At 43.7% G+C, this 17,760-nt stretch overlaps 2 protein-coding genes across 4 annotated transcripts in view; one reads left to right on the top strand and one right to left on the bottom strand.

Annotated features, from left to right (window-relative positions):
• LOC135203681 (cysteine desulfurase-like) overlaps positions 1-9,904 on the top strand; it is a gene marked incomplete at its 5' end in the record, with an annotated part of 72,835 nt that extends 62,931 nt beyond the window's left edge. The window contains 1 exon segment of the mRNA XM_064233579.1: positions 9,131-9,904. Coding sequence (XP_064089649.1) covers positions 9,131-9,194 — 64 coding nt within the window.
• A 2,524-nt stretch (positions 9,905-12,428) lies between these two features.
• Positions 12,429-17,760, bottom strand: part of LOC135203680 (ubiquitin thioesterase zranb1-like) — an 81,018-nt gene continuing 75,686 nt past the window's right edge. For all 3 annotated transcript variants that reach the window (XR_010311990.1, XM_064233577.1, XM_064233578.1), the window contains one exon: positions 12,429-15,507. Coding sequence is in view for 2 of the 3 variants with exons in the window: in XM_064233577.1 (XP_064089647.1) it covers positions 15,429-15,507 (79 nt within the window). In the remaining variant the exon portion in view is untranslated. The remainder of the gene's footprint in view (positions 15,508-17,760) is intronic.

The raw sequence follows: 17,760 nt of genomic DNA, 5'->3' as shown, positions 1-17,760 counted from the left end.
ACTTGTGGAAGCCAACAAGAGACAAACCCATGACTTCATATTGCCTCTTGCAATAGGAACAAGTTCTTGCTTACTAGTTTTAAGAGGTACGCTTGCCTCCCTCTTATTACTTGGGTCCAGAGGTCTGACCGTTGATCCTGCGGTACATACCCCAATCATTGGGCAGAGGCTAGGATCCCTCCTTCTGCTCTTACGACCAGGGAGGGAACCAAGGTTGGACAAACACCAGTCTGTTCTTAAGACTGATTCCACCCACCAAGAAGTGAGTCTTCCTATTGTAAAGGACTGACGGTTTGTATGCGTATCGGAACAAATAACAATTTGTCGAAAATGTATTTTTCCTAACTATACAAACCTGAGGTCCTTTACACATAGTCCCACCTCATGCCACCCCTCACTCTGTTTTTCCTGGGCCTAAAGCAAAGTGATCCTTCACCTCCCAGTCGCGCGTTGTGCTGACTGTCGGACAAGCAGTTAACTACCAAACTCCCTTGTTCGAAGCTTACGACCGGTTCCAGCTGCCGCAAGTTAATTCCTATTGTAATGGACCTCAGGTTTGTATAGTTGGGAAAGATACAGTTTTTGACAAATTGTTATTTTTAAATGTACCAATAAACTGCCCTGCATCTAATGCCGCCGTATTTCGGATGGGAGACTGAGTGCTGTAGGCAAGGCCTGATGGGTAATCACAAACATTGTTGCTAATAATAAAACATTGAAAAAAAAGCCTAATTATTATAGTAATTTGTGTTACTGGAATAAAATAAAGTATGAAATCATGTGTAAACTTACACTCCTTTAAAGGAAATTAAATTAAATTTGTTCCGATACGAAATACAAACCTTCGGTCCTTTAACAATAGGAAGGTACGTACTTAGCAGCAGCTGAACCGGTCGTAAGCTTCGAACAAGGGGGTTCGGTAGTTAACTACTTGTCCGGCAGTTAGCGGTACGCTCAACTGCGAGGCGAGGAGTCACTTTGCTTTCGGCCACGCTAGTGGATGGATGTGCTGTTCTTCGTCTCTCTGCCCGCTTCTGTTGTATGCTTGGTTTGCTTCACTGCGTGAAGACTTTTTCTTTTACTTGTGTGTATTTGCAAGTATAAAAGTAAGTAAGTGTCTGCTTTTGTTTTCATTTGTAATGGAAATAGTACAACAAGAGCCGGAGAAACCCCCTCGCCCCCCCATCAACCACAGATTATGCCCGGGTATTGGGGGCCGTAAGTGTGGGGCTTTCCGCTCTTCTGTGGAGGTTAATTCTCATGATTTTTGTGCTCGGTGTAGAGGGCGTAAATGCTCTCGCACCGAGACATGTGATACATGTATTTTTTGGTCGGAGGAGCAGTGGGAGCGCTATGGGGGAGGAAGAAGCCGCGGAAGCCGGCTAAGGAGTCGTCGGAGGACTCTCCGGCTACGCCCTTGATTACTGGCATGTCTTCCTCCTTTCTCCCTCCATCTCAGCTCTCTCATATGGCTCCTTCCCCTTCGGGGGAGGTTTCTCGCTCCCTCTCCTCCCTCGATCAGTCGAGCGTAGAGGAGGGGCGAGATACCTCGACATCCAGTTGTACTCTGGGTCCTCCGTTCGCTGGGCCTGGGAACATCCCCCCCCTCCCCCCCCAAGGGGGGACCCCCCACTAATCTACCCAACTTCCTTCCTCAGACTTGCTGACCACGGGTGACGATCTCGGTAGGGCCTGGTACTCGCTGGGGCTGCAAGGGACACTGATGGTCCAGGGGCTGCCGAGTCATCTGGCGAGAGGGGCCATTCCGGTGACACACAGGCCGACCACCACGACTTCCACGACGGTGTCCACGCCGGGCTACGCTGCTCTGCCTCACCTGGTATACACGCAGCACGTAGCCACGGTGACCCCGACAGCCACTGTGCAGGCTCCGCTGCCGGAGGTTTCCTTGCCCGCTGCTATGCCGCCACCTGGGTTTACCACTCCTGCTGCAGCCCTGGACTTCCGGTGTCCCAAGAGCTCTCCAGTAGACCTGCCTCCTGTGCAGAGGATGCTGCCGGTTCCTGCCCTGCCTCCTGTTCCTGATTTTGTTGCTGCTCCAGCCCTGGTACCAGTTCCTGCTGCCGTCGTTCCTGCTTGTGGTGTTGCTGCTCCCACCCCAGGTCCTTCCGGACAGGTGCAGTCAGGCCCTTTTGCTTCGGCAACTGCCCCGGCTCCGTTCTGGATGGAAGACCTGACGGTGGTGCTGAGGAAGCTGACGAAGAGGAAGAGGAAGAGGAGGAAGGTGTCGTCTTCGTCTTCATCGTCTTCTTCGTCGTCGTCGCCTGCCGCCGCTTCACCTTCAACTTCTAAGGCCTCAAAGCCAAAGAAGAAGAAGGCTGCCTCCTTCCCCCCTAAGAAGTCTTGTGCCGAGACTTCTAAGGGCCCGTCCCACTCCGGTAGGACGGTTGGGACTTCCGTCGGTCCTCCTGAATTCCTTCGGGAACGGGGCCCGTCTTTCCTTCCGCAAGGAAGAAGACGGGGACCGGAGGAGTGTCGGCTAACAACGGCACCTCCTCACCTGGCGCCAGAGGTTCTGCCTCGGTGCCAGGTACCGTCTTGGCCTCTCGTTCGTGAGAGTCACCGAGTGTAAGGTCACCTGCGGATGACCGAACAGCCAAGACCCAGGCATCCGAGTTCTCTCGGCGCCAGGATCCAGGCACGGGGCAGAAGACTGGCGGGGGGTTGCTCGGGCGACCCTCACCAGACCAGCGACAGTCCCAGACCGCTCGCGGGCTGAGGCGAGGAAGTGGTCACCTCGGTCGCCTGAACCAGCCTCAGCTGGTCCAAGCGGCATGACGCGCAGTGAGGATAGGCCTCGCTCCCACCGCGACAGCGGACTCTGCAGGTCCCCTGACCGCTGCTCCTACCGGGACCGGGCGGAGAGGGGGACCAGCAGCAGCTCTTTTGATGCTCAGGACCGTCGCCGGCGGGAGCGTCAGGTCTGCCTCTCCAATCCCTTCAACTTCCTCGGGCCTTACCAGGAAGAGCGAGGCGATCAGGAGCGATCACGAGGGGCGCGCCCCTCGCAATCCCGCCATGATGCCCTACGAACCTGGCACGGTCCTCGGACCAACCAGATTGTATGCGCAAGTGGTAGGAGGAGACCAGGAGGGGTCTGTCGTGGTTTTTCCTGTGGAAGGAGGAGGTTCTCGGGAGGCACTCTCGTTGGAAGGGCTTGATGGTCCGTCTCCACAGGATGCAGTCACTCCCGAGATCCAGAGGTCGTTCGTGGAGGTAATTGCGCTGATTCGTCAGCACAACGACCTCAGAGAAGGATCGCCGCTCCCACCTACCGAACCCACATCGGGCTTGGAGGCGTTCTGGGGACCTAAGAAGGAACCCAGGACGGCGGTGGGTCTGCCGCGATCAGCCTTGGCTGACAGCGTACTAGGCCAAGTGGACGCTCTCGTCTCCGGACAGGAGGGTTCGCTTCGGTCCGGTAGGTCTGCTAAGCTCCTCCCTCCACCTCTACCGCGACAGAGGCGCTTTTACGTGCCTTCAGAGGACCCTCTGCCGCCCAAACAGGTTAACCCGGAGCTAGCCAGGCTAACGCCGGGGGTGTCTCTGCCGCAGCTCCTGTCGGAGGCACTTGCCTTGGAATCTACCGCAATGGCAGCATTCCAAGCAGTCTCATGGCTCGACCTGTGGTCTCTCACTGTGTCGAAAACCGCAGCCTCCTTAGGGAACATCACTCCTGAAGGGGACCCGGCTATCGTGAGTCTTTGCCAGTCAGGGGGTAGGACTATCGCTTATGTGGCCCACCAGACAGCCAACCTGTGGGCCAACCTGGTTCTCCGGCATAGAGACGCTGTTCTCACCCGAGTGACCAGGGTGGCCAGGCATGAGGTGGCTCTGGGTCTTCGCAATGGACCGTTGCGGAGTTCCTCCTCTCTCTTCCCAGGAGAGATGGTGGACGCTGTGGTGGAAAGACTGCGCACTGACAACAGTGACCGTTTAGTACACCAGGCAGTCTCAAAGGTGTCTGGGCAGCCCTGAGCTACTGCGGCCAAGCCTAAGAGTTTGGTTAGCGCTTCCTCTGCGGCCAAGACGATCGCATCGTCGAAGCCCAAAGGAAAGACTCTGCCTTCAACTTCTTCAAGGAGCGACCGTCACCAGCCCTCCTTCTCACGAGGGGGGGTGGGAAGAAGAAGTTGAAGAGAGGTGGGAAACACTAGGGACGGCGTTCCCCCTCACCTGCTGCCTGAAGTGGGGGTGTGCCTGGCGAGCCATTGGGCAACATGGCAGCGCTACGGTGCGGAGACCTGGATAGTAAACGTCCTTTGGGAGGGATATCTACTACCCTTCGAGTCTCGGCCACCCCTCACCTCCAACCCGGTTCATCTGCAAACCTACGTTCCTGGCTCGACCAAGGACGTGATGCTTCAGCAGGGAGTAGAAGCCATGCTGAGCAAACGAGCTGTGGAGATCGTTCAGGATCAGTCGCCAGGCTTCTACAGCCGCCTCTTCCTAGTGGAGAAGTCTTCGGGGGGCTGGCGCCCGGTGATAGATCTCTCTCCCTTGAACCGATTCGTTCGCCAGACTCAGTTCACAATGGAAACAGCACGTTCGGTGCTCGATTCCATCAGGGATAACGTCTTTATGCTTTCTGTGGATTTGAAGGATGCGTATTTCCAGATACCCGTCCATCAATCCTCCAGGAAGTACCTCCGCTTCATCCTCGACGGGACGGTGTACCAATTCAGGGCACTTTATTTCGTTCTCTCAACCACCCCACAGGTGTTTACGCGAGTGTTCACGCTGGTGTCGGCTTGGGCCCACTTGGTAGGGATATGTCTCTTTAGGTATCTCAACGATTGGTTAGTCCTGGCGAGCTCTCGCTCGCAGTTGCTGCAGGACAGAGATCGACTGCTCAAATTCTGCCGCGGTCTGGGAATCGTTGTGAATTACGAGAAGTCAGAGCTCGAACCCAAGCAGAGGATGAAGTACCTGGGCATGCTGATCGACACGGCAGCAGGGCGAGTCTTCCCCGCAGATTCGCGGATCAGCAGGTTCAGGGAGGCAGTAAGACAGTTCCTGTCTCTACAGGAGCAACCAGCTCAGCAGTGGCAAGTCGTGATCGGCCACCTGTCGTCTCTCGAGAAGCTAGTCCCTCACGGGCGTCTTCACCTGCGGTCTCTTCAGTGGAGACTAAAGGAGTGTTGGTCACAGGCAAGGGACCCTCCCTTCTTCCCCGTGTCCCTCATGGAGGAGGTGAGGCAGGACCTAGCCTGGTGGCTGGACGACGGGAACCTAGTAAGAGGAGTGCCTCTTCGCACTCTCCCCCCGGAGATGCTGCTCTTCTTGGACGCTTCGACTGAGGGATGGGGCGCACACCTGGAGGAGTTGCTGACTGCAGGTGTGTGGGACCATCGCGATTAGCACCTTCACATCAACGTCCTGGAGCTCAAGGCAGCGTTCCTCGCTCTCCAACTGTTCCAGGACCGTCTGGTGGGACACTCAGTGGTGTTGATGTGCGACAACACCACAGTAGTGGCGTACGTCAGCAGCAGGCCTAGTGTCCCTCCCGCTGCACCAGTTGACGTTGCAGGTGCACGAGTGGGCCGCGGCACATTCAATAGAGTTGTCGGCTCGCTACATTCAAGACAAGAGGAATGTGGTAGCCGACAAGCTCAGTCGTCGGGATCAGGTGATAGGAACCAAATGGTCCCTTCATCCAGACGTGGCGGAAAGGCTCTTCAACCTGTGGGGGCGCCCAGTTGTGGATCTGTTCGCCACCTGGCACAACAGAAAACTCCAGGTTTTCTACTTGATTGTGCTGGACCCATGGGCATCCGCAGAGGACACTCTTCAGCATCCGTGGGACCACCTCTTCGTCTTCGCCTCTCCCCCGTTCTGTCTGATTCGCAAAGTGATCAGCAGGGCGCTGATCTCTGCGAACCTTCGGATGATCCTGGTGGCACCCAAACGACCCCAAGCCGCTTGGTATCCGGACCTGCTGGCTCTGCTTGCCAAAGCGCCTAGAGAAATTTCCCCCTGGCACAAACTCCTGTGCCAGCCACACGTAGAACAGTACCACCGGTCCGTCGAGTCCCTGTGTCTTCACGGCTGGCTGCTATCCACCATCTCTTGCGAGGGAGAGGCTTTTCTCGCAGAGCAGCGACAGAGATGGCCGGATACCTCAGACAGTCCTCTGCGGCTGTCTACCAGGGGAAGTGGGCCGTCTTTCTTTGCCGAGAGAAGCTCCTCTCTGTCTCTGCAGTTAGTGGCTACAGAGCCGCCCTGGCCTTAGGCCTTAAACTGCGAGGTGTGGATATCTCCTCTTCTTTCGAGGTCTCCCTCCTGATGAAGAGCTTCTAGAGGTCTTGCCCACCCAGGGAACTCAGGCCCCCGGGATGGGATGACTCTCGTCCTTAGGAGTTTGACTCGCAGACCCTTCGAGCCACTCCGAGAGTCGTCAAGACAGGGATCTGACCCTCAAGACCCTCTTCTTGCTGGCCCTGGCATTGGCAAGTAGGGGAACTTCATGGTCTTTCCTTCAACTTCAAGCATTCCAGGGGATGGGGATCCGTGACGCTCGATTTCGTCCCGAACTTTGTATCCTTCGGTCCCTGACGACCGGTTCGAGTCCTTCACGATCCCCTCCCTGAAGGATTTCACTGATAATGATGCGGATGAGATGCTGCTTTGTCCTGTGAGGGCACTACGGCGCTATCTGAAGAGAACTCGGCACCTCAGGCCTGAGTGTCGACACCTCTTCGTTAGCACTGGGGTTACCAAGAAAGAAGTTTCCAAGAACACTCTTTCTTTCTGGCTGTATGAGGTGCTCAGGAGGGCGTACGAGACAGCTGGCAGTGACGACACCCGTACCCTTCGTCCAAGAGCCCACGAAGTCAGAGGTATTGGTCCAACCACTTCTCCCTGGCGCAGGTTCTGAAGGCAGGGGTTTGGGCCAACCAGACCACCTTCACTTCATTCTACCTTTGGGATATCACCCACAGGTCCTTGGACACTTTTTCCTTGGGACCCGTGGTGGCTGCTCAACAAGTTGTGTAGTCTACCCAGCACCCGAGCGGTCAGAACAGCATCGCATCCTTGTGTGACTGCATGAATGGACTTGTGAAAGAGAGTGTGACTGGCTTCTCTTCATCCTTCATTCTTCTCCTCTGCCTGTGGGCAGAGGGCCGCGGTCGTCACTACGCTGAACAGGAAGCAGATGCAGGTAAGCTACACAACCGAGCCCCTTTCTATCCCTTTCAGTAGGGGTAGAAGTGTTTATCCACCACTCCCCAACAAGGGGGGGAGGGGAAGCCAATAAGAGACAAACCCATAACCTTACCTTGGCTCTTGAAGTAGGAACTAGTTCTTGCTTTTTGCTATTTATAAGAGGTACACTTGCCTCCCTCTTATGATTTGGTCCAGAAGTCTGACCACTGATCCTGCGGTGCACACCCCGATCAGCTGGGCTGAGGCTAGGATCCCTCCCTCTGCTCTTACGACCAGGGAGGGAATCCAAGGTAGGATGAACACCAGTCTGTTCATAAGACTCAGATTCCACCCACCAATAAGTGAATCTTCCTATTGTTAAAGGACCAAAGGTTTGTATTTTGTATCAGAACAAATAACAATTTGTCAAAAATTGTATTTTTCCTAACTATACAAACCTGAGGTCCTTTACATATAGGCCCACCTCATGTCACCCCTCACTCTGCGTTTCCTGGGCCTCAAGCAAAGTGACTCCTCACCTCGCAGTCGAGCGTACCGCTAACTGCCGGACAAGTAGTTAACTACCGAACACCCTTGTTAGAAGCTTACAACCGGTTCAGCTGCCGCTAAGTACCTTCCTATTGTTAAAGGACCTCAGGTTTGTATAGTTAGGAAAAATACAATTTTCAACAAATTGCTATTTACTAGTATAAATAAACATTTGTATTGCCGCTACAGGCCACCGGGCTGCCACTATTATTTTGTTTACATCCACTCACTGCAAATGGCTGACAGGCTAAATGCTGACATATCGTAAGCAATATTTTGTAAGTTTGTGGTAACAGACTCATAATTCCACGTGTTTTCAATATTTTGTTATTATAAATAACAAACATTATAAATAACAAACTTACAAAAGTAACACAAAAATTCCAATTAGTAATGGTAAATTTCATTGGGCTGCCTTTAAAGGTGTGTAAGTTTACATACGATTTCATACTTTATTCCAGTATATTCTCACAATATTATATTCCAAGCACAGAATCGAACATTTTTCCTCACAAAATCCCTTTTAAGATATCTCACACTTTTAAGATATCTTTCAAGAAATGTAAGATGCAGCATACTAAAATAGATATTTTCCGCATAATATCCTTGTAAAATACGGGTGTCTTGTATGCCTGCAAATATGGTATTTTACAGTACCCACCTCCATTCAGTGAATCAACCCTCATGAAAGATATTTCATTTGGCACGATTGAAAAATTTAGCACCATAAAAAAAGAGATTGATATACAGTATGTTACAAGTGAGCAGTTTATACGTAATCGTTAGTGTTTTCATGATTTGTCACAGTAGATGTGAATACCACAAGGAGATAACATTTATTCATGATGCATGAAGAAATGTGTAAAAGGCAGCCTAACCGCTGCTGATAGGTACTATTTTGAATTTTACTCATTAACATTGCGGTTATCATTTTTTTCCCCACTTAATACTGCAACTCGCCACCAAGTTGATTATTCTGCATTACATTACATATTATCAGTATCGTCACTGATTTGATCTCTATCACTAATAAATAGTACACATTGATTAAGCTTTGACAAATTTCAAAACACCTCCATCCAACAGCTAGATGACACTGCTCGAGAGGGCACCCTGCTAGCAAAATTAGAACTACTGAGCACCGCAGTTCCACATATTTCAACATTTTTTTTTTTTTTTTTTTTTTAATAAAAACAAGAGAATGGTAATAGTTTTTTAGGGATTATTGATAATCTATACTTAACTTTCTCATATTCATAATTTTGTGCATATACATGAAATCTAAGGGGGGTGCTGCAGTTCCAGTGCTTACTGACGAGCTGCCACTGCAGACTACTGCCATTTGTTTTCATGTGGTATTCACTTATGTTTACTAATAGAGCATTATGATTATTATTATTTATTATTGTTTCAGCCCCCTTTGGGAGATGGTTCAAGAAGGTATTGATTTAAAGAGCATCCAGTGGTCACAACATTAAAGGACATCCCTCTGCATGTACAGTACTGTAATGGGTTTCAGGTTGTCACCATGTACAGCTCAAACAAGTGGAAAACTGGACAGTGAAAAAAAAAGTTTCTCTTCACAGTGTTAAAGAAATGCTGCAGTCTGCTTCAGAAGTATGATTTATGGTACTTGAAAAAATGATTAAGTCAATTATTTTTCATATAATACATAGTATATATCTGCACAAGTATTGTTCAGTCTGGTGATGATCAGAATAGCTTAAGTTTTTTCAAAGTTCAGTGGACATACTAGTTTTACTGAAGGTTTTATGAAGTAATATTTGATTGGAACTTGTACTATGGTGGCACAAAAGCTCAATATTTATTTCTTCTATATGTATATTTTAATGTATAGGATGTATAATAATGTTTATAAGACTGTTGCTGACTGATATATCTTTGTAGATAACATGTTCTGTGTTGCTTAATAAGAAAGTAGTGATATTTATTTTTCAATGGCAAGGGTGTTTATTTTTTCATTAATTCCATGCTTAATGTAAGGCAGACAGATTCACCATTGCAGGAAATAAATATGTATTAGTTTAAATAATTCAATGCTTATTGTAGGCAGATGGCATCACCCCTGAAGGAAATAAAAATTTATGTGCATATGTATAGAGGGGCAAAATTTAATTAAAGGATTATTTTGATGTGACATAAGGAGTAAATCATGTTTCTTTATCAAGCTAGTGTAATTTAGAAATAATATGGGCCAAAGGAAATGTGGAACAAAATTACCATTTGCTAAGTCATTGGATTATAATTTCGGTAATGTAAAATTCCAGCAAGATTTATATGGAACTGCATGGTTGGTTTTATATTACTGTATAATGCAATATTTTCCACCTCATTTTGAAGTAGTGTTGGTAGTAAAGAGCGTAAATGAATTCCATTTCAGTAGATGAGGAATACCTGTAGGCAGGTGACTGGAAACCCCACTCATTTGCCTCAAGCTGGCATTTTTCCCTCGAGTATGAGGGAGTACATGGGCTGGTTGAGAGAGAACTTAAGAGTATGCAAACTAATGCCTTTTATGCATGAGACTGGCTCTTTAAGTAGTTGGAGTCTAACTTGAAGTGCCATGTTTTTGGTTGTAATCCAAGCAGGAGAACAGTTATGCCAGTAACATCCTATACAAAATAGAAATGGTGATACCATTTTGATATCACCCTGAGCCAGAGTGAGATGTCTGATGCCTTTCCAAGGAGAATGTGGGAAATGGAAGGCAGATGGTATCAGGGTCAATCATGTACTAATTGGTCTACATGATAGCTTTACTGACCCCCTCCCCAACATGTTAACGGGAGAGCAGATGGAGTTACGAGACAAAAGTGTAACATATGATGCCCATATACGAAGTCTTCCTGTGCTGTGGCCCATCAGCAAGCACATACCCAGACTACTGCCTTTAATAGAAAAAGCCAGTTACTACCCTTCTGACCTCCTGGCTTAGCATCTTCAGAGATGTCTTCTTTTGGTCTAAGAGGAGCTTAAAGACTACAACCCTTAGCACAGTCACCACAGGTCCTAAGACTTGAAGCGGACATCCCTGGCTTAATCAGCTCTCAACCAGAATGGATAACAGTCTTCCACACAAGATGAATTATGTATATGTCTGTTTGACAATTCATGAAGCCAGAAAGAAATGGTGTTCTTACATACCACCTCCTTGTTCCAGCTGGCACCACAAAGGCCCCTCTACTCAAAGACATCGTGTTCTCCTCATTACTGCCATAGGACTCGCACAAGGTACAAACGGTATCACATCTGTTTTCCAGTATCAAAATCTTAATGGGCTGGGAAATGTTCTACAAGGCAGCTGCAGGGTCTGCAATGGGGGAGTAAAATACTGGGAGGTTACCGTACAACCATTTGGCTAACAGGTTGATCACTGTGGAGTTTCTCAAAGTTCGTAAAGCCTTTCCCCATGCAAGACAGTAGGGACTAATCTGTCCCAACCAACCACCTCCGGCATTGAGTAGGGCTTCTAAAACATTCCTTCTCGCTGGAGTGCCCAGCTCATCGACACTGGAAGGACCATCACACGATCTAAGAATGCTGCTACTATCCATACTGCAACCTTTCCTAGATGTTGATGTGTAGATGGAGGGTGTCCTCTGTCCACAATCAGAATGCAGGGAGATTGACCAGGTGCACACCCCACCCCCTTCTTGATGCATTTGAGAACAGAAGTATTTCTGGAATTGGTAAGTTCAAAGGAACTCCCCACCAGAAGGGTGCCAGTGAGCGAGTTCCTCCACCACTTCAATAGCTTCTGACTCGAGTTGTAGTGAGTGACCTGCCATGTCTTGATAATTTTATTGGCAGATATAGAACACACATTCTGAGCACCCATTGCTGGAAGGACCTTAGGTATCACCGAGTGAATCCCAGTGCCTTGATTATAATAGTAGTTATTTTACTGCTTTGCCACGCAATGCCCACCTGTATTGTAATGAGTACAAAGTACCCTGTAGGCTTGGATGCCTTGTATCACTGCACTTCTACAGACTGGAATGACAGTGGACCCCCCGTAATAGTGTTCTCTCAGGAACATTTCCCAGCATTATTCTCGGAAAATTCGCCCATTCGCGGTATTTTTCTATGAGAAATATCCAGAAATTTCTGGGTTTTTTATCCATTTCATAAAATCCACTTTGTGATAAAACTATTAAAAAAAAAGTATAAAATTTTTTTAGGTGGGTTTTCTTGTTTTAACTTGCAAAATAGGCTGTTTTCAGTGTTTTTATAGGGGTTCCAACTATTTGTGCGGGGGGAGGGGGGGTCTGGTATGCATCCCGCAAATATGGGGGACCACTGTACACAAGTATTGGTTAGGTTTAAATATCTACGGAAATCACAATCCAATTATTCACAGTTCTCTCTAGTAACAACAACAAACACAGTCATCCAAAGTTGGCTAGGAATACAAGATGTCCTCATTATTATTGTTTAACACTTATTGGACATCACCTGCACATCTAGAAAATCATAATTGCTTGAATAATTCAATGTTTCTCCTACCAGCAGGGCACTGCAGCTCCTGAGGCCTCCTTAGTAATTATTCAAAACTTAATTAATGTAGAGTGCTACATTGAAGCTTTTACAGTACTGAAAACAATTTCATGAAGTTTCGAACAATCTATACATTGGATTGACTGTGTGTGTTCCCCGCAATGAATCATTATGTAAGGTGGTTTAATAAACAATTTCTCAGCAATTTGTATAATCTCGTTATATATACATAACAATAATCTCTGGCAAACAATCCAGTAATGCTTCACTACTATGGGTTAGCTTCCTAGGAATTTGGTGATAAACAACATATAGACTTAACATATAATTCAGTTTTATCAGCCAGGTAATAATAGGTGTGATTGGGGTACACTATATATTCAGGGAATCATCCAAGAAAAAAAATAACTACAGTCTCAATACTGGAAATGTGAAAATCTTTTTTTTGTTTATTTTATAATTGTGGGGGAGCATTTAAAATTCCATACCAAAAAACTGGTAAACTGGAAATTTTTTACAAAGGTCTAGCTATTATGCACTGACAGTTTTAATTTTAAACTACTTTCTTAAAAAACAGCACAGGCAATTTTTACATCATGCAATAATGATGTCTGAGGGTCTTCTCTCATGAAACTACAAAAATTTAGATATTTATTTCCGACAGCTAAAATAGGTGTGGTGAAATCAAGGAATCTCATCCCTGGTTTCTGTCAAACATGAAGCCCAATTTTTTTCTGTGTTTACTTTATAGTGAATGAGCTTTAGTTAAAAATCCTGAAAGGATACTGTTCAGTGATTTCATCACAGTGTGTTCTTGGTTTGTACTGTAACCATGGAGAGAAGCGGAGATTATGATGATGAAGATGTCAAAGAAGTGCTACCTAGCAAATACAACCCTTAAATAGAAGCAGTTCCTATGGACTTCGCAATTACCCATCCAACATCTGTTGTATCTCGTATGCATATTTTTGTAGCTGAAAACTGTGGAATTCAAAATCATAGAATTGATCCTTCAGAACCCATTTCATATACGTATTCTGTTTGCAATGTATTTTCCTGTATCAAAATTAGGTATGAAATACAACATACTGATGAATAATAATTGCAAAGGGAAGAAATTCTTATAAATGGCTCTTCAATGGATTACTAAAGAGAAAAACTTCAGAAAATAAGAGCAAATCTTGCCAAAAATGCACATTCCTAACTCAATACATTATGATCTCAATGATATGACTAAATTTTAAAGCAAAACAATCACAAGAAAGTAGTGAAATAAACTAGCTATACATATTTACATGATATGAATATAATATACTCATTGCAAACACAGTTACAATTACTGGAAAGTAGCGACTGCGGATACTAAAACCATTTAAATAACTGGACGGAAAGGAACAACGTAGATAAAAAAAAAAAAGTTGGGCTCTTTGAGATGTTGCTAGTACTTTGGCAATAAATGAGATATTTGAACTACACGAGGAGAACTGAAATTTTAGTACAGGATTAGTGTATGAGGAAGAGAACTTGATTTGTGCTTTGAATTAGGTATACAGAACTCATTTCAACTCCTTCCTACAACAAACCACTCAAAAAAAAAACAAGAAAAAAAAAATACTGATTATTACTCACAACCAAATATTACTGTAAACTTGAAAACCATTCTTAACTCAAGTAAAAATGCTCTTTCATGAAACCATGAGGGTCAAGTTAATGTTGCTGATTTCTTGTACCTAACCTCTGGGTTGTGATGTAATTATGAAGTGTAGGCAAGTTATATAGTATTAAAGTACTTGTCTTCACTGCAGCTTTAAGGTAAGCAGTATGTAGCCAACTTTTAGATGTATTACTATAAAGGAAAAAAAATTACTCGAGGAGTACCTGCAAAAAATGAGTTGACTATTGTTAGAAATTAGGATTGTGGATTCAGAGCCTGGATTATGTTATCTAGAGTATGAAAATTATCCTTCAAAATAAAAGCAAAGATTAATGCTGACTTGCTTTGTATGGGCATTTCAAACATTTTTGAGAAGCTGCTGCAGCAATAAGATTCTCATAATGTTGTACAGATAAGTATCAATAACAAAGGTCAACACACTACTGTATTCTGCTTTAAAATCACAGCCTCTCCAAATTAAGGCCTTCAAAAATACAACCAAATTACTACAGTACTACTGTAAAACAAATGCGTTCCCCACGTCAAAAATTTTGATCCTCTCCAAGAACTAAATTATTATTGAGAAATGACAAACTCGCCATTCTACCTGAAAAATTACAAAAAAATTTTAAGCTTTACCATCCCAAAAAGTTCTTAAAGGGAAAGTAAGTTGGTTCTGCCAACAGACATTGGTTAATAACGATTGAGAAATGCACGACATAAAATTTTGTACTGTACAATGATCGGATCTTTGGAAAATGAATTATGCAGTTCATATAGAACAATGTCCACAGATAGTACCACTTTTACATGAATTTCCATCCACTTTCAGCAATATCTTCTAGTCTTCAATTCTGCACATAAGTTTACCATCATTAGCAATCTGTGATGTGTATTTTCTGATATCTAAAAACACATAAAATAACAAATTTGAAATATCTTCAAGAATGAAATGTTGCCTTAAAATGTTTTTCAAAAACTGAATAGTGATATCTGAAATGGCCGGATATGGTTACCTTTTCACTTTTAAGTGTATAAGCAATGCACTGCTTACTAAGAAATGAAAAGTTAGCATGGCAGATTGCTAAATGGCATGCTTGAAGCTTATATTTTTTCTTTTCACATAACCAGAAACAATTGGTTGAACCTTCACCAATAGCCAATAAATTATGCTTGTGAATGGCATTATATGCATACACATCTGCTGTATGATATACTGTATGCTATTTATACTTCAAAGCTATTTTAGTTCCCTCACAAGGAATTTTGCAAATAGCTTCAGTTTAAAGGAAGATTTATAGTTATAAATTTCTTTCACCAATAACTTGTCCTCCATTTCAATCATGTTTCCAACATTAACAGCCATGTCGAATCACGCATTTTTAACACCATGCATTACCCTTTACACAGATAACAGTTGCACTACATTCTGCAGTATACCATCAATTCCTTTTCATCTTGAACAGTTTTTTCTTGGCTGCCAAATATGATTGACATTCTACTTTAAACAAATGAGAAACAGCAAGACTTGTATGGTTTATCATTCTTCCTCAGAATCCCCATCGCTAGAGTATCCCTGGGTTGTTAATGGGCGGTGATAGGGGGCATGTTCCATTTGCCTGAAAATTAAAAATAAAATTATGAAATACTTTACAGGATAATGATATATTATGTAATATAAAAGATATACTCCATACAGGCATTCTGCAGTGTCCCTTGAGCAGTAGACTGGTGTTTGAGCCAAGCATCCCTTTGGTGGTGGTGTTCATATAGTATAAATTTTGTGATAATGTACGATTAAAAATGCTGGCAATTATCAAGCAGATGAAACTGTTGAAGACTGACTGACTTCACTAGGATTTGTTTCCAACAACTTATACTTGTTAGTGGCTGTAATCTAGTCATTTGTCACAGCATTTCTTGGGATCAATTAGCATATTTTAGACAAGTGTAAAATCTCTTGCTTTTTTTCTCTTCACTAGAAGGTGGAATGAAATTCCATCTAAAAGAAAGACAAATATATTCCCCAGTCTTTCCCCTCTTCCCATGGACAAAAGTGATACCACGGTACATATAAATAAATTAGTGATAAAAATACAAACCAACCCCACCTCTGTTGAAAGTTTAAAAATATATACACAAAAATATGAACTGCATTAACAAAAACAGTAGTACAGTGGGTCCCCACTACATAATGGATTAGCAATCGCACCTGTAGTTAATCAAAGATTTTTTGGTGGAACTTGTCTCCAATTATATCATAGAAAATTCACTAGTACTTCAGTTTTTTTCATAGGACAATATCACTAATTACTGTACTTTCATTTTATTTTTGTAACTAAATACGTACAGTTTTTACAATGAAAATTGATTGAGTAATTTTCAATATTAATGTAAACACTGCAAAATATCAATACTCTCTCTCTCTCTATTTTGATGCTAATTTTAAGGGGGTTGTATCATGCACAAGATATAAAATTAACATATGTACTATTTCACATAGGCAATTAAGAGGTAATTTTATTTTGCTGTAACTCATTTCAGAGCGATTTTCTTGCTTCTAGTTAGTGTAAATGAATCTCTAGAACTTTATTTATATGGGATAGGGTTATTTTTCGTTATACAAAATGTTTTTAAGTCAAAATATGACAATTACTTCTCGTTGTGAATTAAATGTAGTTATTAGTTCGTCAACAGATGGCATTGGGGCACGTTTTTTGTGTACAAAATAAACAAATTCCGTTTCCTCTTTTCACTTGAAATCATCATAATGCAAGCTTTACATATTTATCTTTTAAGTGTTCTTTCATGCCCAAGAGTTTTGAATAAAATACTTTTCTCTCCAATTTTATTCAAGAGCATATCAAAGGTTGTGTTGTCGATGAACGATAATTTAGTCATTGATAGTGTGAACATTATTTTCTCGACTTCAGCAAGAACTTGCAGCCTAAATTTAGAAGTATATTTTCTGTGTAGCAAGTAAGGGTATAATGTAAATTTACATTAGTCCTATTCTACTTAACATTTTTAATATAACTATGGTAATTTTTTTACTTTTGTAAGATGGTTGAAATGCTGGAAAAATTTTTTACGACAATAATAGATCAATATAAAACTACAGTATAAATGGATTCTGGAAGGAAATAATGTTTCATTGATATATTCTGCTGCATTTACATTAATATTACAACTGCCTATTAGAATTAGGAGTTAAAAGCATTTTTAGAGGGGGGGGGGGTATATCAACTATTAAAATAGCCAGTTATGTACAAGCCTTTTTGGAGGGGGATATGTACCAACTTAACATGGATTTTCGTTTAATGCAGGTGGTTGTGGTCCCTAACTGCTGCCCCCTTCCCCCGGATACAGATGACAAACATGTAATATATATAACTAATATTGCCTTATATAATGTTAGGCAACACTGAGTAAATAAGAACAGCAGCAAAGAAAAGGTAAAAATATACATAAAGAATTTTAACACTGAATAAAAAAAAGTAACCCTTTTTTCTTAGTGAATAAAGAAAAAAACAGGAATAACTGGCATGAAAATTTTAGGTATCGTAAAAATGTATAATTACATTACCATATAAATGTAATTGCATTTTTACTCCTTCCATGAAAACTTGAAGAACCAGCATGGCACCTTCCTTGGGTCATAATTAAGAACACCATAATCTCTTAAAACAGAAATGAGCTACGATCTGGTTGACTACCAATTAGAGTACACATAGCTAAGACTATGTAAAAGCATGTAATGAAATTTTCAGACATCTGTTCCATTCTACAACTGTCAACATTATTGTCATGTAAGTTACTGATACCACCCGATTACATTTCAAGCCTTATATGACTTGCCCATAGGATTTATT

This window comes from Macrobrachium nipponense, chromosome 36, assembly GCF_015104395.2.
Source record: "Macrobrachium nipponense isolate FS-2020 chromosome 36, ASM1510439v2, whole genome shotgun sequence".
Classification (NCBI taxonomy): domain Eukaryota; kingdom Metazoa; phylum Arthropoda; class Malacostraca; order Decapoda; family Palaemonidae; genus Macrobrachium; species Macrobrachium nipponense.
Note: the sequence above shows the minus strand (reverse complement) of the source record. Positions and strands in the feature narration are given on the sequence as shown.